A 19,748-nucleotide genomic window follows, 5' to 3' on the forward strand; every position below is an offset into this window, starting at 1 on the left:
TTTTATAATTGAACCGATACATTTGTATTATTCCTTTCATTCGAGGTTTTTGATGCGTGTGAATTATTATTATTTTTTTTTCTGAAACAGCAAGCCAGTCTACCTGTGACATTGGGATGCAATACAAATCTAACGATGAAGAATGTGAGTGGAGCAGCAGATAACAATTAATGTACAGTACTTGAAAATGTAGCAAAGCAACACATAAGGACTCAAGCAGCTCCCCGCCTCACAACGGTTGTCAGGACACTCTGTTGCTAGGGAAAATTGTGTAGAAGAGGGAGAGAGGGGGCTGGGTTTACTTAATGAGTCAATGCGGAAGTGGAGTTTGTAGACGGTGTACATCGGTGTCAACTGTTAGATGAAGTAAAACATCTTGATGCTGGGGGTTACACTGCCAATGTCGTGAAGCAAAAAAAAAAAAAAATCGAAGACAATTTTATTACAAATTCACCCTTCCGTATGACAAAGCTGATACTTGGATTCAACATATCGTTCTAAATGGCGGATCCAAGCCCAAGGTAGTGAGGGGCGAAAGAAGAGGGTAAATGGGAGTCAGGGTCCCCGGGTGGACAAACAGTGATCCACCGACTGGCACCGGTGAGGCGATATATGTTTGAAGAGTGAGAGGGAGAGGACCAATAGAAAAGAAGAAAGTGATCCTGAAGACGACTAGACCAAGATTAATCAAAATTCAAGCTGCCTCTAAACATTCATTCCAAGTAAAATGTTCTGCTGGAGCATGGAAGCAATGTAAAGGTGAGGTGCCGAATTTGACTGTTTGCTGGCTAGCTAACATTAGCTAGTTAGCTAGAGCTGCAGTAGTAAGGAACGTTAGTACTCACAGCTAGCAAATTAGCTTGTTACTAATTCAGTAGTTTGATATTGTAAGACGGAAACGGTGACAGTATTATTTTAGCAAATGGAGATAATTTTCTTTTCTTGCAGACTCATGATCCTTCTCAAGCTGTTATGATCAGCTTTAGCCTCTTATCATATGAGGTCGGCGTTCAACTGTTGCAGTTTGAGATTGACGATAGTCGCAGTCTGTTTAGATAGGTATTGCATTGATCATTTCTTCTTTATAAAAATATCTTCAAACAAGGGAACTTGCTATCTCCAAGGAGGGAAACAGTGACAGGGATATCAAACTTCAGTCGTATCCAATCTTTAGCAGGCTAAAACTATTGTTGTCAATCAAAACAATCATATACTGAAAATAGGCGACTTCTTTAATCAAATTATACCAGCACAGGCGGCTGGGTACCCAACTAGGCCGGTCAATACAACTTTGTTAGCCTAGTTTAGATCATAGTTTTTGCAGCTGAGCGACCCACACTGTGTCAAGTTAGCCACAGTAGCTAGCAAGTCAGCTTCCCAGTTATCCTACCAGCTACTTACACGTTTATCTGTGAGAGGGAGGGAGGGAAAGTGGAGGGGGTTAAAGTAGAAGAGTTTTAACTGGCTGTTTTCTTGTGTGTGCTGTGAGCAATAATTCCCTCCCACTTTGGCTGTCCTGTCCTCCCTCCCTTTCTCAGACTGTCTTGTAAACTTTGCCTGTGTAGGAAGGAAGGGACTGGGAGAGCTAGACTTCTCTTGTTCAGGTATCGTGCTTCAACATCCTCAACTCTTGTGCATTTAAAGTTAGTGTGATTGTCTTTCTTACATTGCAAAAGCTAGGTGATAGACATTCCATTGTTAGCATAATATTTGCTACTATTTCTGTTAAGTTTTGTTCTAGGCTCATGGAGATATTTTCATCAATTAGTCAGAGTTTTCTAATTTCTGTGTCTCCTCTACACTCACACCCCTGTTACGTCTCTCCTTTTCTGTCCCTGATTATATTACTCTTACTGTTTTGTGCAGTGATGTACATATGTCACATTTGCATGACTCCGTTAAAACGAAACCTTCTGACTGTCAGCATACAAGGGCAGTATGAACTGTGTGCCAAAGGCTGTTCTTGGTGCCTTGTTTGACAGATTCAGTTTGAAGAGGGTTTTCATACCATAATACATTTCTTTTTTTGAGTACTTAGACTCAAGAATACTCAATCTTTTCCAACAAAGTGTTGAAGTAGAAGCAAAGCAATATATTTTAATGGAGTATAAACTATGCCACATGTTTGTTTATGGCTGGGCAATAATACTCAACCAACCTTCCCTAAGCAGATAGTTTGTACTTAGTGTCTCAAGGATTCCATGCTTACAAGTTTATATTTATCGCCTGTAAGCCTAATTGATTTAGGCACCGTTGCCTTTAGAAATGTAGAGGACAGAATGGCCTTCTTACACTTTATTGAATGACCTGTTGTTTCCTCATTTATTGTCTATGAACATTGTAATTGTTCTCAAACTGTTGAACCACTATTTCTCTCTGCCCTTGCACATATTTACTTTTCTATTAAATTTAGTTCCTGTTCAGACAAATTGTTGACAAGTTGAAATTGTTGCGTAACACCTCGGTTGTTGACTAACGGTCAATCTATTTTCTCTCTCTGTTTTTCAGAATGATGGCTGCAGGATAACCTTTAGGATTCTCACCCCTTCACCCCAAAAGTGACCCCAGTAATCCCTTTTTGGTTTTCTCCTCACTGCCCTTTCCTGTTTTTCCGACATCCTTCCTGCCTCATCTAACTCGCTTGCCTGGGCAGAATTTCATGTAAATCCTCCACATAAAAAATTACCAGCGTTCCCCTGATCTATGTCTATTTCTGTGGTACCAGTTCATAAGTACCCTATTGTAAAGGCTGGATAAACCTTTTATCTTCAACTCCCTAGCAGTAAGCATGTGACCAGTTCTCCTGTCCCATATTCTCATTGGATCTCTTCTTCTCTATCCTCTCTCTGATTGAGAGCCTGGCCTTTGGGAACTGTTGTCTTGTTTCAGAACTTGCTCCCTGGCTTTAGTCTTATCCTCCTTTTCCATTCCTTCATGTCAGTGGGCCATGGTTCGCAAGAAAGGTTCTCTTATTTTGTGTGGAGCTTTCCTTTTTGTTGCCTGGAATGCCTTGCTTCTCCTTTTTTTGTGGGGACGTCCCCCTATCGGTCGTCTTGGGGAAGGCGGAGGGGCTGAGCCCGGGGGAAAAGAGGAGTGGGGTATAGGCAATGGGAAAGTAGGAGGGGCCAATCTGGCTGGAGAAGTCATCCGATTGGCAGAAGAAGTTGAATCTGAGCTCGAGACCCAGAAGGAACTCCTCAAGCAAATTGAGAGTCACAGGTCACTCTGGGCACGCAGGAAAGATGTTGGGAAAAGAGAAATGGAAGGTACGAAAGAAGAAAAGAAAGAGGACCACAAACAGCCACAGTTGCCTCCATTACCCCCAAAAGACAGTGCAGATAACAAGGACAAAAGTTTAGATCACATTTCAAAGGTGCAGATTGTCACTACAGTTCCTGATTCTAAACTAGACAACAAAGTGGAAAATGACATTAAAAAAGCAACTGTTAACAGCAACAAATTGGAGGTTACTGTCACCAGCCCTCAAATTGTCATACCCATCCTAGTTATTGCTTGTGACAGAGTTACAGTAAAAAGAAGCCTTGATAAACTGATACAGTATCGCCCCTCTGCTGAACTCCATCCAATCATTGTAAGCCAGGACTGTGGTCACGCTGAGACAGCCCGTGTGATTGGCTCATATGGCTCTCAAATCACTCACATCAGCCAACCAGACCTTTCGGACATCAGAGTGAGCCCAGCGCACAGGAAGTTCCAGGGTTACTACAAGATTGCCAGACATTATAAATGGGCCCTCAACCAGGTGTTCAACATCTTCTCTTACTCCACTGTGGTGATAGTGGAGGATGACTTGGAGGTAAGAGCAACATCAACACAATCTTATCATTACCTTAACTGTTGATTTTCATTTCTCCAACCAGAAGGCATGAACAAAATGTGAGGTTGTCCCTCAGGCATAACTTATGTTTTAGACACCCCTGTGCCCCGCCATAAAAACAAAGTGCTCAGCTTGCTGAAATAAGCTTAGACCAAACCCCACTGCAACAGGATGAAAAACATCCTCTGCTTACTCAGCACTTTCCAGGGGTTTAAATGGGCCTTTGATGGGGAGATGTCCAATTACTTTTGGCTCTAACTCAGATTTGGGATAGTAATGACTAGAGTTGAGCTCGTAATGTTGTGCAAAAAAAGAAAGTCTCCCCTCCACAATTCACATTTCGACTTTATAGCCACTCAGTTAAAGACATTGGCTCAAACCTGCTCTATTCATACTGAGTAATCATTACAGTCTACAGTTAGACAATAAATTCAAATTTTGCAATATCCACTATGTTGTGCATACATTGAGTCAATTTGTTAGTAGTCCTATTATAAGTCTTATATTTCACTAACCTAAAGCCTGTAAGTGACTTGTCCCAGAGGCTAGAATAGTCATGGTGGTGACACGGTGATCAGGGCAAGTCTCAATCTGTTTTATTCAGTGGAAAAACTGGTTTGTGTTCTCAGATTAGCACATTTAACTTATTAGTGGGTTTACCATTTGGCACCAGTCGTAAAGGGTGTGAGGTCTTAAACCCCGTCCCACATCCAATCAGAAAGAGAGGTGTCCAGCTGGGGGGAACATTTGGCCAGTAATCTCCATGGGCACCAGAGGTGTGAGTCACAGGAAATCCAAAACAACAGTTGCCACTGGTAACATGGTAGAGTTTAGAATAGGACTTTGCCCCTGCAAACTCCAACATTCATGGAGGGTTGGGGGAGAAATTGTAAAAGATGTGTTGCAGTCTGCATTCTCATTGTATCAGTCAGGGGTAAAGGAAGTTTGGTTTGGCTGGTTTTGTAATACCTATATATCAAAAGATATTAATTTGAAGCTTGAAGTCTGTGACTGGTCATCGAAACTTTCGAATCGGACTTGATGACCAATGAATTTCGATTGGCTTCCGATTGTCTCCAATCCAGGTGGCGCCTGACTTCTTTGAGTATTTCGGGGCCCTCTACCCCATCCTACATGCTGACCCCAACCTGTGGTGCGTCTCTGCCTGGAATGACAACGGGCGTGATGGGCTGGTAGACCCAGGCAAGGCCGACCTACTCTACAGAACAGATTTTTTCCCTGGCCTGGGCTGGATGCTGTTGAAAGAGGATTGGGCTGAACTGGAGCCCAAATGGCCCACGGCATTCTGGGACGACTGGATGCGCCAGCCGGAGCAGCGGAAGGACCGCTCCTGTATCCGGCCGGAGATCTCCAGGACGATCACGTTTGGCCGAAAAGGCGTCAGCTTAGGTCAATTTTTCGACCAATACCTGCGCTACATTAAACTTAATACAGAATTTGTGCCTTTCACCAAACAGGACTTGTCTTACTTAGTGAAGGAGAAATACGATGAGAACTTTGTGAAGGAAGTTTACAGTGCCCCCCAGGTTAAGATTGAGGACCTGCAGCAAGGGGGCGGTCTCCGGGGGACAGGGCCGTACCGGGTGCAGTACTCCAGCCGCGACAGTTTTAAAGTCTTGGCTCGTAATCTGGGAGTAATGGATGACTTGAAATCGGGGGTTCCCCGTGCGGGCTACAGGGGTGTGGTGAGTTTCCTGTCGCGTGGACGCAGGGTCTTTCTGGCTCCACCAGAGGGGTGGACTCACTACGACGTCAGCTGGAGCTGAGGGCAGACAGGGTGTGGATGGTATTGACGAGGGGAGGACAGCCTGACTCAAGAGGAACACCCTCTCAGACCAAAGAATATAGAAACAAAGGTATATGAAGGTATGAAGCATAACTAGCCAGTCTGGTTTGAGTGGTTATGGAACTGACCACAGTGAAGTCATGAGGGAGGAGATGTGAGTGGCAAGACTTTATTTGTTTTAAGTGAAGACCTGACAGTAATGTGACACAGGGAACACCACAAAAACTGAATCCAGAGACATGGCAAACAGAGTTACAGAAAGAGCCTGAATGGATTCAGATCTTAGTTCTTGAGAAGGCTATTTATTTGACCTCTGATCTGAACAGCCCAAATAAAATTACATGTATTTGATAGGCCTTGATTGTTTGGCCTTGAACCTGTCAAAAGATAATGGGATTGCAATAGCTTTCTCTTTATCTACCTTTCGATGTCAGCGGTCCACCTAAATAGTGCTGTACTCCAGTCACTTGAAGTGAATGGATGTAAGGGTCAAAGTATTAGTTAGAATAATATTAAATAAATTATTATTATATAAATATATTGTCGCCAAATCTGAATTTTTCTTTGGAGTAAAACAAAAAAGACTTTGTGGAAAAAGGCTATTTTTGTTTATTTAGCTGTCTTTCAAATCGTTTATAAAAATGTCCTTTAAATGGTTTCTAAAAATTGTTTTGAGATTCAAACATCACCATAGAGAGCATCAGTTGAGCACATTATATGTGACATCCTGTTGATGTATTTTACATTTGCCTATATCCAATGTAGGGCAGGTTGTAATTCCATTACATTCAAATGATGGTCTGGCAAGGTTAGGTTTGTTGAAGAACCAGTTATACAGTTCGTTTTAATTCTGCAATTTAAAGATTATGGGAGAGTGGGTGAAACTTGGATCAACTGTGATCAATGTACTGTAATTAGTTCTGGGGAGATTGTCAGGAATATTGATTGATTCATATGTCCTTATGGTGATGTGTTAAACCACTGCCTGATGTGTTTATAACTTTAATACGCTGCAAATAAAACTGACTATTTTGATATTTGTCCTATATCCATGGTGTATTATCTTGTTTATATAGTGACAGAGCTATATGTTGTTCACTGCACAGGCAATAGGACTAACATAATGCATACACTACAAAAAAAACGGGAATCCTGAAAAACATAAAATAGGCCTAAATTCAATAGTTAACATGTGGTTCCATTGTGGTTGGCCACCGTCAAACAAACCATTTTATAGCTTGTTCAAGTGAGGTACCCAATGTCCATCCATCTCTCCCCACTTCATTGATATTCTGTTGACATCCTGTGTGACAGTGTCAAACCTAGCGTTCTGAACGCCTGCACATCCAAATTAGACCTTAAGAGACCAGCGGGAGCGTTCTTAGGAACGGACTGTTAAGAGGACAACTCTGTTGATCATCACTGGCTTCCCAATGTAAATTTGTTCCCAAACTGATGCGCAGACTTTGTATTTGAATTGCCTCAGCATGTCCATACTTTGCATGTGTTGCAGAATACTTCTATTCATAAAGTAACGACAACATAGATATATACATTAGTAACTTTTTACAGTGTACATGACAAGTAACCACATACAGCAGTATACTCCTATAATACAATCCACAGTGTGAAATACATATAGCATTTATTTGATAATTGCTTACTTTGCAGTCCTTATGTTTTCCAGTATCCAAGTAAGAAGTCTAACTGACACCAGCCATGTGATAAAGATCTCAGCCATGAGGAAGCAATGTCTCTTCCACAACTGGATTGTATAGCAGTGTTGGCTTGGCCATGCATTTGTACTAATCAATGCCTTATTTTTGCACAACACAAACATAAAGCAGACACAAGAAGAAGACATCTGTATCAAGGAGAATGAACTGTTTAAGGCGTAAACAACTGATTAATGTTTATTAATCAATCCACACAGCAACAGATCTTATTTTAGTATCACTACAACTTTTGTGAAACTTTCAGTCTTTAGATGTCTTCTTTTCCTTGGTAGTTGGGTCAATAACTAACCATCAAGTAAACTCTGATCTCAGCTAAAAAAATGCACGATTCATATATCAAACAAAAATATACAACCTAAATATTCAGACAGCTACTGTCTCGATAAATAAAGCAAAATAATGTATGCGTTGTAAAAAAACGAACCAATGGAATAAACATTTTCAAGAATTTTCTTAGTTAAATCCACAGGGGGCACTACACCACAATAGTACCATTCATGTATCTTAACTACAATACAAATGGATTAAGAAAAAGTATTTTGGATACACCCCACTGGATTTTGTTACTTTGTCAACATCCATCACACATGTTTTATTATAAATACAAAATCAAAAACTCTGAAGCAATTTCACAGTAGGATCCATCCTGCCTTCTCTACCGGGCAGGTTCAACTGGGGAGGGATGAGAAACAAAACAAACGACTCTGATGATTTGATCAAATGTAAAACTGCCCTTCTTGTAAACCACACTTTACAGTTGTGACTCTGCATATCGATAACGATTGCAAAAGCAGCCACTATTGGAGCACTCACTGTAGGAGGAGATGTCGATCTCATCTGGAAGCTGACTGATGTTCACCTCGAAGCGGTCCTGCACGTCGTTCAGGGTGCGGGCGTCGCCCTCGTCAGACACAAAAGTGATAGCCAGTCCTTTGGTGCCAAACCTGCCAGCCCTGGCAACCTTACATGAGGAGCAGGGTTGTTAACGAAGGCAAACACACACTGAAACATACTAACGTAGTATATTCTCCTATGGAAAAGGGTTTACAGCAGACGCACCCTGTGGAGGTATGTGTCTGAGTCCTCTGGCATGTCATAGTTGAAGGCTATGTTGACACGCTCTATGTCCATCCCCCGGCCAAACAAGTTGGTGGCCACCAGGATCCTCCGCTGGAAGTCCTTGAACTGCTGGTAGCGAGACAGTCTGGGGGGGGGGGTGGGGGGGTGGAGGAGAGAGGCGTGGATGACATTCACACTGCCATACACTCACAGTCCAGTTTACTAGGTGATTCCATTTAGTACCAGATCAGAACCCTCTGTCTCCAGAACAGTCTGTACACTGTGGGACATAGAAGGTGAACACTTCCATAGGGATGTGTCATCCATGCTGATGAGATGGATCGCTCAATGGCTGCAGATTGGATGGTGGCAAATTCATGCTTTGAATGCAGACTGTTCCATCTCATCACAAAGATTCTCTTTTGGGTTGGGTTCTAGGGCCTGCACTGGCCAGTCAACTACACTGAGTCATAAAAACATCCACAAGCTGTTGTTTCCTTCAGGATTGCCAGACAGGATATTCTTTCGTTTGTCACTCGACATTGTCATGCATGAAAAACCCAGGGGCAACCATTTGTGAATGACTAGAACTGGCATGCTTGGCACTAAAAACCAAACCATGCACTTTGGTCACTTGCTTCACCCATTCAACATTTACTGAAACAGTAACTGCATTCTTGTTTCAATGGCTGCATTCTTGTTGCAATGCTTTAGAAAGCATTGCATGCTTTCTAAAGCATGCAATGGCTGCATGACTGTCTTGAGGATACATCTATCTCATCTTAGTGAATGGCGTGGTGTACGTAATCAACTGGCCACTGAGAGTGTATATCACCTGTACAATGTTACTGAATATGAGAGAAAAGTGCCCTGACGTCAGACTGAGAGAGGGCTCACCGTTCCTCCTGGGGCATACCGCGGTGGATGGCGATGGCCGGGAAGTTCTGCTCCACCAGCAGCTGGGCCAGGGCCACACAACGCTGCACTGACTTCACAAAGATCACCACCTAAACACAGACACGGCATATTCACTTGGAACTGAATTGCAAAGCTCTGTTGACAAGACGTGAAAAGATGTATTCAATGAGTCAACGCGTTCCGACGTTCCCCGCAACAACAGCCTGTAGTGGATGAATCACGGTACCTGGTTGAACTCCAGCACATCCAGGAGATCAAACAGCTTCCTGTTCTTCTCGTTGTCCTTCAGCTTGACGTAGTACTGCTGCAGGCCGTGCAACGTCAGCTTGGTCTCATCATCCACAAATATTTCCATAGGCTGGACAATCAGGCGTTGGAACGGTTAGGGGGAGGGGTGGGGGGTTCAAGAAGAGGGAGAAAACCAAGGTGAGGGGGTAGGAGATGTCAGGGGGCGGGGAAGGAAAGGGGGGTGTAGGGATGAAATGGGTGTGTTGTCAAGGGTTCAGGATACGTTTACAGGGGGAGGGTCTGAGGGAGTTTGGCAGTGTAGACGGTGGACACAGATCAGTAGCATGATGTAAGAATAGCGTAGATAGTGGAAATGTGAGTGGGATCCATGAGACAGTGGTGCAGTGAAATAGAGGACAGAAAAGTAAAAAGGCAGAATAGAGTGAAAGGTCAGAAAAGCAGAGAAAGATAGTTGAAAAGGAAGCGAGTAAGCCAGCAGGGATAAGGAGTTTGTGAGACCCTCTGCTTGGGCACACAGATCTGAAGATCTCTCTCACACACACACACACACACACACACACACTTCCTTCCCTACGATATATAAAGTAAAATCTTCACTTAATCAATATAGTCACTATAGCTGCCCCACTTAAATCGTAGATCGATCCAAATTTAAAGCGCACACAAACAATCAACTCCCTCAATACCATTACTCATGGTCTACATCTACAATCTGTAGCAGTAGCACTGCAAGCTTTACTATGCCATATACATCTGATATGAATGTGAATATGTATATATGTATATCTGAATATGTCATATTCCATATCAATCAAGACTGTTTTGCACTAAGACCTTCTTTAGTGTCCACCAATTGTTTTTACATTATGTGCACCTTAATGTCAAAGTGTTCAAGTGTCCTGTTGTAAAGTGTTGGTAAGATGAGATGTATTATTTCCAGCCACTATGCTTATCTTCTCTCAGTAGATCTAAATATACAACTTCCTTATTTCAAATCCATCCAATGCAGCCTCTAACACTTTTTCTATCTCTGGCAATCTGTCTGCCACTTCCTGCCGCTGTTTAACCCTGGGGAATCTTTATGTTTGCCATTTGGTACATTGGAAGTGGGGAAACTCCATTTTGCCTTTTGAGACTGTTCTTGTGTGCCTACTGCCTACAGGGTTAAGCGTTTATCAATCTAAAGGCAGTTACTCCAACTCCATTTTAGCAGACTGCCTGACAAAGGTAATGGGGCCATTCTGTCAAGACTCTGAGGACTCGGGCAATTTCACTGCTCTCTTCACTTTGTTGGGAAAGTAATTAAGTACAGAAGTCCTGTGAGCCAGCCTCAACTCTATCCCCTCTCCAGAGCTCAGCTGTCAGTCGTCCTGCTAACTCCCTGGTATTTTCTATGTGGTTGTTTTTTTCTGGTTGTTTCCATACGTTTTCTTAATTAGCTTCTCTTTCCTTAGAGTTTTGTGGCTGTTAAGCCTACTAAAACAACTAAGAATCAAGACCAAGGTCTCCTGCCACTACTTAAAGCCAGTTTACCTAACAAATAAACAGTGTGAGTTTATAGATGAGGGATTTTGCTCAACAATAGTATATAACTGCTTTGGGCCACAGGCTTCACGTGTAGTTGTGGATGTCCAACAGTGTAGTGATGTCAAATATAATTTGCATTGTATATATTTGGAAATATCAATTGTCAGCCAGCACAGAGCTAAAGGCACTTAATATGCTGTGAGTACCAAATGTGTAGATCACTCACTTAGGCTATAAAGAGGGGTCAGATGGCTGAGCGGTTAGGGAGTCAGGCTATTAATCAGAAGGTTGCCGGTTCGATTCCCGCCATGCAAATTAAGTTGTGGGCAAGGCACTTCACCCTACTTGCCTCAGGGAGAATGTCCCTTTATTTACTGTAAGTCGCTCTGGATAAGACAGCTGCTAAAATGACTAAATGTATAAAGGGCCTGTGTATGCCCCACATAATGGCTTGAGTATAGTGTAACAACTCTCTCTTGTTCATGTGAGACTTTGGTGTCTCCAGCTACTATTTCATCCAAGTGGAGGGAGGAACCAGGGAAGTGGATGCAGGAGGAGGTGAGGCGTAATTACATCTTGCATGAATTTTCGGCAGACTGGACGAATCTCTTTGCTCAAGGTGGCACTGAACATCATGACCTGCTTCTCATGAGGGGTCATGCGGAATATTTCCTGGACGTCTCGACGCATGTCTTATTGTGGGATAGGAGGAAAGGAAATGGGAGAGAAAATAAATCACAGACTGACATTTTATGTACCATTAAGTCAGACGTAAAGACGATTAATGTTCGGAGACTCTGAATGGCACAGTGCCCTGTTCATGACAATAAACCGCTCACACCATCCTGCGTGATGAATCAAGTCTGTACAGATTGGATAGGGAAGTCAGAACGCACACTCACCTAGCTGTTCAAGCATTTTGTCACATTCGTCCAGGATAAAGTGTTTGATATGACGTAAGTTGAGGCTCTTGCTGCGTATCAGGGCCAAGATACGCCCTGGCGTCCCCACGACCACATGAGGACACTCTCTCTTCAACACCTCCTCATCCTTCTTGATAGGCATGCCGCCAAAAAACACAGCAACCTGATCTCACACACATGGGCAAGACAAAAAGAAAGAGCTATCAGGTTCTGGGCAAAAATGTCACAAACAGGTTGATAGAGGCTGAAATAGGGGATATTGTACCTTGATGGTGGGCATGTATTTTGAGAATCTCTCGTACTCCTTGCTGATCTGAAAGGCCAGTTCTCTGGTGTGGCACATAACCAGGACTGAAACCTATGATGAGAAACAGAGGAATTCTTACAGATTGAATTATGCATAATGTTACAGCAGGTAGTTTATTTCCAAAGAAAAACCGAAATTCACAATCTAAAATCATTATTGCTCAATAGAGGTTTGTTAAACGGACAGTAAGGATCTACCTGTCCAGTGACTGGCTCAAGCTGCTGCAGAGTAGCCAACACAAACACTGCTGTCTTGCCCATGCCAGACTTAGCCTGGCACAGCACGTCCATGCCCAAGATGGCCTGGGGGATGCATTCATGTTGAACTGTGAGGGAAACACAGTCAATGATAAAAGACTGAGTTTTCATTATCAAAGGAACACCAATTTGTGACCTGTGATAAATGAATCACAATGATGAATTTATATAGATCTGGTTCTTATACTCACCCTCTGAAGGGTGTTCAAAGCCACAGTCCACTATCGCCCTCAACAGTTCTGGCTTAAGTAGAAAGTCTCTGAACCCAGAAGAGTGAATGGACACATAGGAGCCCTTCACACCCTCTTTTTTTGCGGACAAACCATCTACTCCACTGCATGCATCTCCTCCCCCTGCCGTGTCCACATCATCCTCCTCGTAATCTAAGAGCTCATTCTCCACGTCGTGCTCAGTCATCTTGCCTATGGGATGCACAGTACGATAAGATCTGTCAATAAATAAATTGACAGGCTAAACTGATGCTACAGCATAACGCTATCGGGTGATTTCAATGTTAAAAATAGACCGCATGAGTAGATTTATAGGTTAGCAACCCTGGTTAGCTAGCACTGGCATTTAGATAGACTAGCTATTTAATAGTTACTGTAGTTTCAGTAGTGGTACATTGCAGTACCAGTATGCTAGCTAACAGTAGATAAATACATTACGTAGGCTAGCTAGCTTGTGGAAGATAGGTAACATTGACATTAGGAGTTAAGAGGAGCTGTCTTAGTAACATAATACAAGGAGAAGAATGTCTTAACATTTAAGAAAGTTAACACTGACGGTAACTAGCTGACTGGCTAGAGCTACCTCTTTTATTGTAGCAACGGTCGGTTTGTTTTGAACAGCCGCAATTTAGACTGCGTCATCAGCACGCGATAGTGTAAGACCCAGTCCATTCTAAAAAGTTACTACCTTCAATGCGTCCTCGTGTACTCATCTTCAGAGTTCTGATAGGATTTATGTGAATACAGTCAATTTAAACATGTTAAATTAAGGGAGTATTTGAACCTAAAACCACATAATGGCAGGATCAATGGTTGAGTCACCAATGAAAGGGATTTAGTAAGGAAACATGAGAGGTGTCGAGTGTTGGAATCGACTGCGGGCTGAAACTCACACACGATTCATACACATACCATAATTTGAGTTTTAGAATCCTGAAATAAGCACCTAAAACGTACACATTATATTTTGTACTTGTCCAAAACGGTAAGTAATGGTAAGATTGTTATCTAAATTATACATCAAGCTTGGAAACGTATGTTTAAAATGTATTGTTGCTTGGTAACACGTGTCGGCGAAGTCAGAGTTGGTTCGAAGGGACAGGGCTGATTTATCGGAATTAACGTCAACCAACAAGCTTATTGTCAAATGCTAAATAAGGACCATGTTTGGTCTCTTGCTACACAGAAATGTCGTCCTTCCGTGGGGATCCAAATTTCTGTCCCGAGTGTGGAAATGTGCTTCCTCTTCCTGCAATGCAGGACACCGTAAATTGCCCTCGTTGTTCTTTTAGCATCCCTGTAATAGGTGAGAACAATGTACTTTTCAGACTAAGAAGTTCCCCACCGTTCTACTTGTGAATATAACGTCAGGATGACCAATTATGTTGTATAATTTTGCAGATTTCGCAGGTCAAAAGATCACTTCCACAGTAGTTTTCAACCCAATTGAACAGTCTTCTATCACTATAGAAGATGAGGAAGATTCAGAACTAAAGGGGGCAGTGGTAAGAGTTCATATAATGCTGTTTTAATAAAATAAAATACATGTAATTCCTTGTAATATAATGGGCGTGTTTGTTGCCAACGACATACTTTTTCCTGTAAAGTAACAACACAATGCTTTTCTCATTCTTGACGTTTGTTATGTTCTTTATTCACTCTAGATTGACAGGCGCTGCTCTAGATGTAATAAAGAAGGCATGGTTTATCATACCAGGCAAATGAGATCTGCAGATGAAGGGCAGACTGTCTTCTTCACCTGTATACATTGCAGGTAATGTCAACATTTATGCCATTCATTTGTGTAACCTATCCACTCCATACTGTACCAAATGATGAATAGTATGATATCAGATGAACATTAGGCTTTATTATATGGTTCTGTATGCATTCCATCTGCCTTAGGCCAAATTGTAAGTTTATCTGTTGGGTCATGTTGTGAGTCCTTTTTTTCTGCAGATACCAAGAAAAGGAGGACTCCTGATACCCGAGACTCTGAGACAGACTCATCTTCCCAGAGGCTTGAAGCATACGTTCATTTGGACACACAGCTCTTTAAAATTAATTATTTTTCTGAAATAAATCCAGACCAAAACTTAGACAAAACTCAATTTGTATGCCATTTCATGAACTGCATTTGATTTGGGACTCTTGGATGACTGCTAAAATCGATATTGTTAAAAGCATCTCGATCTGTATCGAGTGGGGTTTGTTGGTGAAATAAGATTTAAACCATTATATAAAGTACGTTTTTAATGTGGTATTTGTAATAAAATTGCTTGTAAAATTTTGTGCAAAATTATTGATCGTCTTGATGTAATTGTTGTGATGAGAGCTAGAGCCATGGGGTTACAGAATGTCATACTGTTCAATCGGATATCATCCCGGTGTAAACTGGGATCACGTGACGTAAAAACATGGCGACCATGTGAACACTTGCCGAAAGACATGGCGATAAATCTTATGAAATGCAACAATATATGGAATAACTGAGTGATTTTGTAACAACCAATTCTTAGGTATTTATAGAATAATATTAAATATTTAAGTTAATATGTTCTATTGTCTGTGTAGAGACTTCTGTTGACGCTAGCGAATGGATGCATTTGGATGCCATGGTATTGAAAAGACTGATTAGAGGCAGTTTGCTATAAATTACTCTACTTTCTTGCCTGACTTTGTGTGCTTGCCTGACATCTCTTCTATTTTATCTTATCCCCAGAGGATGAAGCTACGCGTGCAATTACAGTGCAAGAACCTCCACGAATACTTGAAAGAATTGAGTCCTGACATCTTGGATAGACTGTACAACCACCCGGCCACTTGTTTAGCTGTCTACAGGTTGGTAAACTACTTATAACACACGCAGTACCATTTTAAAGTACACAGTGCATGGCCATGAAATGTAACGTTTTATTTTTATTTGACATGGATATCGCTATCATCTCTTCCTGTTTCACAGGGAGCTCCCCTCATTGGCAAAGAATTATGTGATGCGGATGCTTTTCCTAGACCAGCCCCTCCCACAGGCGGCTGTGGCGTTATGGGTGAAAAAAGACAGTCAAAAGTTAGTCAATTATTTAATCATTAGTAATAACTAGAATACATAGTTTGAAATCCATGGTTGGGTGTTTGTCAGTTAACACAAGACTCACACATACTGTATTCTCATTACTTCCGCTGCTTTTTAATCTCAGGGACCACGATGAATGTGTGTCTGTGCTGTCTGGGCTCCGATTATGGCACAGTCAGCAACTACAGGGAGGACTGCAAGGGAACATACTGAACCCTGTATTCAAAGACAATCTAAGGATAGCACTGCTGGGAGGGTAAGTTAAGGCACAAAGCTGAGTCACAAACAGAGCAATGACAGCTGTCCTTGTGGCGTGTGTGGATGTGTTGACGTTTGCCCACTCCCCATGGTCTCTCTTCCCTCCAACAGAGGTAAAGCGTGGGCCGACGAGGGCTGCAGTCTGGGCCCTGACCGGCATGCACGCGACGTGGACAGTCTAGACCGTTACGCCATGGAACGTTGGGAGGTCATTCTGCACTTTATGGTGGGCTCCCCCAGTGCAGCAGTCAGCCAAGACCTGGCTCAGCTGCTCATACAAGCAGGCCTCATGAGGAGGTATGAAGCATCATTCCTTTGCTCAGTCCTTCACTCAAACTCCCATTTTCTCACCAGTACCTTACAGATCAGATAGACAACAAAGGCTTGTTTCCACTTCTCTGTATGTCTATGATTTATCTTCTACACTATCTTTCTCCACCCAGTGACCCGGGTGAAGCCCCCTGTATCACCTCTGCTGGATTCCAGTTCCTCCTCTTAGACACAGCCTCTCAGCTTTGGTACTTCACCTTGCAGTATCTCAACACAGCACAGGTGCAGTCAGGCTGTATATAGTAGTAAACATGTTGCGAGGTAGTGTAATATGTTATTTCACGCATGTTTGTGTATCTGAACCTTTTTCTTGTGTGCCAGACACGAGGGATGGACCTGGTGGAGATCTTGTCTTTCTTATTCCAGCTAAGTTTCTCCACCCTTGGCAGGGTGAGTTTTTTTGGCCCTGTTGGCCTCAATTGATCCTATTTGAGATTAATGTTTTTAGAAATTAAGGCTTGGAACCACAACATAGGATTTAGGTTACATTAATAGCAAACTGTCGAGAGGAGCAGGACCAACAATTTCTAAGTACCTTTACCTGTACTTATTGGTAAATACACTTGAAACTTAAATAATATGCATTTGCTTTTCTGATAAACGTATGTGTTGCTTTGATACTCAAGGACTACTCAGTAGAGGGCATGAGTGAGTCTCTGCTCACCTTTCTGCAGCACCTGCGAGAGTTTGGCCTTGTCTTTCAGAGGAAGGTAAAATATAGTGAAAAAACAGGAAGGACTGGAACAGTGAACACATTTTTTCCCATGCTTGTCACATCTGTAATCGTTTCCTGTCTTCTTTTCAGAGGACGTCTAGAAGGTACTACCCCACCAGACTGGCCATCACTCTGTCTGCAGGTGTCACAACTAACTCCGCTTCCTCAACCTTGGGCGCCACCCCCGGTACCGGAGACACAAGCTTCATTGTGGTTGAAACCAACTATCGCCTCTATGCCTACACAAGTATGTGGTCCTACCAGAAGATAACTCTGATATTGAATGCTTACGCCTTTATGTTTATAAGGGTTTTTCTTCATTCGTTGAAGTATACTTCATGTTCACCATCTACTTCTGTCTGGATGGTTTCCAGACTCTGAACTGCAGATTGCTCTGGTGGCTCTGTTCAGTGAGATGCTGTACAGGTTCCCCAATGTGGTGGTGGCTCAGGTCACCAGGGAGTCTGTGCAGCAGGCCATTGCCAACGGTATCACTGCACAACAGGTAGGATAAAAGCGTCTGCTAAATAAATAAAATTTCAAATGTAGCTAGCATACAGAACAACATATATTAGTTGTTTGTCAGGTGTTTTTTTGGATGTGATCATATTGTATCATTTTTTGCATAGCCCCATTTGTGTAAAAAATAAAAATAAAATACATATATTGCAATTCAATGTTTATGTATATAGTATCAATTTATGATATTGTTTATCAGATTCTCCACTTCTTAAGGACCAGAGCACATCCTGTCATGCTGAAACAGGTATAATAGCTCCATATATAAGCCCATGCTTTTTTTCTCATTACCTCCATGTCATGCTGTGTTAATAATATGAGATTGACCTGGGTCTGCTCTGCCCCCACTTGGGTAGCTGATCAGTTTAATTGCCTCACCCATGCCCAGACTACTTTTAATTCTCTCTCTGTTATTCTCAGAACCCAGTACTGCCTCCCACCATTACAGACCAAATCAGACTATGGGAGCTGGAGAGAGACCGCCTACAGTTCACTGAGGGTAAGGAAGTGTTTGTGTGTGTGTGTGTGTGTGTGTGTGTGTGTGTGTGTGTGTGTGTGTGTGTGTGTGTGTGTGTGTGTGTGTGTGTGTGTGTGTGTGTGTGTGTGTGTGTGTGTGTGTGTGTGTGTGTGTGTTGCATGTGCGTGTGTGTGTGTGTCAATAGAGAGAGATCATGTCAAATCTCCAAAGGCAGGGCTTTGCAACCTTTTTGATGTCAAAAGCCTATTTTTCTTTTTACTAAAATAGGGTGCATTTTGAGCCACAATGCATGAAAAGCTTTATCAAGCTTATCAATTTTGTTTTTTATCGGCATCCATCAATTAAAAAAACAAAAAATATTTTCTAATTTGTCATACAGTTTATAGGCTATATGTTTGTAAATTATGAACAGAAATGAGTTTAACAGCCACTGCCTTTTCTTCTGGAATCTCCAATTGTTCCTTTTAACAGTACAAAGAAATTACTATAAACTGTACAGCAATTGACGACTGCTGATGTTTGACACTTACCTCTTTTTTAAAGATCTGTTTCAGTCTACTCTCCTCTGTCTCTCATTGTCACACACACATATACACACATATCTTGTCTTTCTATTCCTTATCTCTCTGTATCATTCTCTCCATCACCAGGAGTGCTGTATAACCAGTTCCTCTCTCAGGCTGATTTTGAAGTGCTGCGGGACAGAGCTCAGGTTAAACATCTTACATTTTTGCATTTAATAAATTCACCCTGGTCATTTGTATTATGCTAGCAACAGGCCACTGTTTGATTGACTATTTCAACTTCCCTTTCACTTCAGGGCCTGGGAGTTCTAGTGTGGCAGAACGTTCCTCATAGGGTAATGGTGGTGACGCCACAAGGACATAGCGAGGTCCGGAGATTTTGGAAACGGCAGAAGAATCAAACCTAACAGCAGGGATATAGGGGAGGGTGAGAACTTCAGAATAGAGGGGGAAATGGTGATCCCATGAAAGGACAATACTCTTGAGAGTTTCGATGATCTTATCAACAGAGTTTATGTGGGATGGTTTTGCCAGGGCCTCCATTTGGCAACAGCTAATTCAGTACAAGAATATTGGGGAAGAAATTAAGAAAATAATCTGCATTATGTTTCAGTGCTGTCCATGATATCTTTGTTGTATATGCCAATAAAACAATTTGTTGTACTAAATTGCTTTTTACCTATATCATTTGTGGATAAAGTAAATGTGTAGCCTATTGTTGATTTAAACTTAATTTACTATGGAGATAATGCCTATTTGCATTTATCTATATTATTTGACTAAGCAATAAAATGTGGGTCAGTATGCATTTAACATTAGTCTATCAATCTTAAAGGAGGGAATTCAGAATCCCAGAGGCAAAACTTGAAAACATGTTCTCAAGGTGTGCAAAAACGACAATAGCGATCACCAAAAATATATGGCAAATTGATGGTTACTATACGCTCAAATATAATGTCACCTGCTTTAACGCTAGTCAACAAACCAGTTCTGCAGCTGA

General features: G+C 42.0%; 4 protein-coding genes across 8 annotated transcripts; 3 read left to right on the forward strand and 1 right to left on the reverse strand.

Moving 5' to 3' along the window:
• The first annotated feature begins 376 nt into the window (after positions 1 to 376).
• Positions 377 to 6,680, forward strand: mgat1b (alpha-1,3-mannosyl-glycoprotein 2-beta-N-acetylglucosaminyltransferase b). 2 transcript variants are annotated; one of them, XM_067256497.1, is made up of 3 exons: positions 377 to 759; positions 2,509 to 3,817; positions 4,924 to 6,680. In XM_067256497.1, the coding sequence occupies exons 2-3, from the start codon at positions 2,948 to 2,950 to the stop codon at positions 5,623 to 5,625; spliced, it is 1,572 nt and encodes a 523-aa protein (XP_067112598.1). In that variant the 5' UTR covers positions 377 to 759; positions 2,509 to 2,947; the 3' UTR covers positions 5,626 to 6,680. The 2 variants fall into 2 exon arrangements, with proteins under 2 accessions (XP_067112598.1, XP_067112599.1); XM_067256498.1 differs by lacking the exon at positions 377 to 759 and adding an exon at positions 1,594 to 1,643.
• Positions 6,681 to 7,526: 846 nt separating this feature from the next.
• ddx39b (DEAD (Asp-Glu-Ala-Asp) box polypeptide 39B) lies at positions 7,527 to 13,669 on the reverse strand. 2 transcript variants are annotated; one of them, XM_067255525.1, is made up of 11 exons: positions 13,540 to 13,669; positions 12,813 to 13,043; positions 12,562 to 12,689; positions 12,323 to 12,415; positions 12,037 to 12,220; positions 11,708 to 11,826; positions 9,585 to 9,716; positions 9,338 to 9,447; positions 8,441 to 8,585; positions 8,195 to 8,342; positions 7,527 to 8,053 (listed from the first exon to the last, which is right to left on the reverse strand). In XM_067255525.1, the coding sequence occupies exons 1-11, from the start codon at positions 13,562 to 13,564 to the stop codon at positions 8,037 to 8,039; spliced, it is 1,332 nt and encodes a 443-aa protein (XP_067111626.1). In that variant the 5' UTR covers positions 13,565 to 13,669; the 3' UTR covers positions 7,527 to 8,036. The 2 variants fall into 2 exon arrangements, with proteins under 2 accessions (XP_067111626.1, XP_067111627.1); XM_067255526.1 differs by lacking the exon at positions 13,540 to 13,669 and adding an exon at positions 13,435 to 13,469.
• polr1h (RNA polymerase I subunit H) lies at positions 13,613 to 14,957 on the forward strand. Of its 2 annotated transcripts, none has more exons than XM_067255528.1 (5): positions 13,613 to 13,846; positions 14,038 to 14,157; positions 14,253 to 14,356; positions 14,516 to 14,625; positions 14,811 to 14,957. In XM_067255528.1, exons 2-5 carry the CDS (start codon positions 14,040 to 14,042, stop codon positions 14,833 to 14,835), a joined length of 357 nt encoding a protein of 118 aa, XP_067111629.1. In that variant the 5' UTR covers positions 13,613 to 13,846; positions 14,038 to 14,039; the 3' UTR covers positions 14,836 to 14,957. The 2 variants fall into 2 exon arrangements, with proteins under 2 accessions (XP_067111629.1, XP_067111628.1); XM_067255527.1 differs by having other exon boundaries at positions 13,617 to 13,836.
• A 236-nt stretch (positions 14,958 to 15,193) lies between these two features.
• On the forward strand, positions 15,194 to 19,416 carry gtf2h4 (general transcription factor IIH, polypeptide 4). 2 transcript variants are annotated; one of them, XM_067255530.1, is made up of 14 exons: positions 15,200 to 15,370; positions 15,574 to 15,692; positions 15,814 to 15,918; positions 16,049 to 16,180; positions 16,294 to 16,479; positions 16,626 to 16,734; positions 16,834 to 16,902; positions 17,139 to 17,222; positions 17,318 to 17,474; positions 17,602 to 17,732; positions 17,946 to 17,993; positions 18,167 to 18,245; positions 18,875 to 18,936; positions 19,045 to 19,416. In XM_067255530.1, the coding sequence occupies exons 2-14, from the start codon at positions 15,577 to 15,579 to the stop codon at positions 19,153 to 19,155; spliced, it is 1,389 nt and encodes a 462-aa protein (XP_067111631.1). In that variant the 5' UTR covers positions 15,200 to 15,370; positions 15,574 to 15,576; the 3' UTR covers positions 19,156 to 19,416. The 2 variants fall into 2 exon arrangements, with proteins under 2 accessions (XP_067111632.1, XP_067111631.1); XM_067255531.1 differs by lacking the exons at positions 18,875 to 18,936; positions 19,045 to 19,416 and adding an exon at positions 18,409 to 18,861 and having other exon boundaries at positions 15,194 to 15,370; positions 18,167 to 18,289.
• Positions 19,417 to 19,748: the final 332 nt, after the last annotated feature.

Source organism: Osmerus mordax, chromosome 18 (assembly GCF_038355195.1).
Source record: "Osmerus mordax isolate fOsmMor3 chromosome 18, fOsmMor3.pri, whole genome shotgun sequence".
In the NCBI taxonomy this organism is placed as follows: Eukaryota; Metazoa; Chordata; class Actinopteri; order Osmeriformes; family Osmeridae; genus Osmerus; species Osmerus mordax.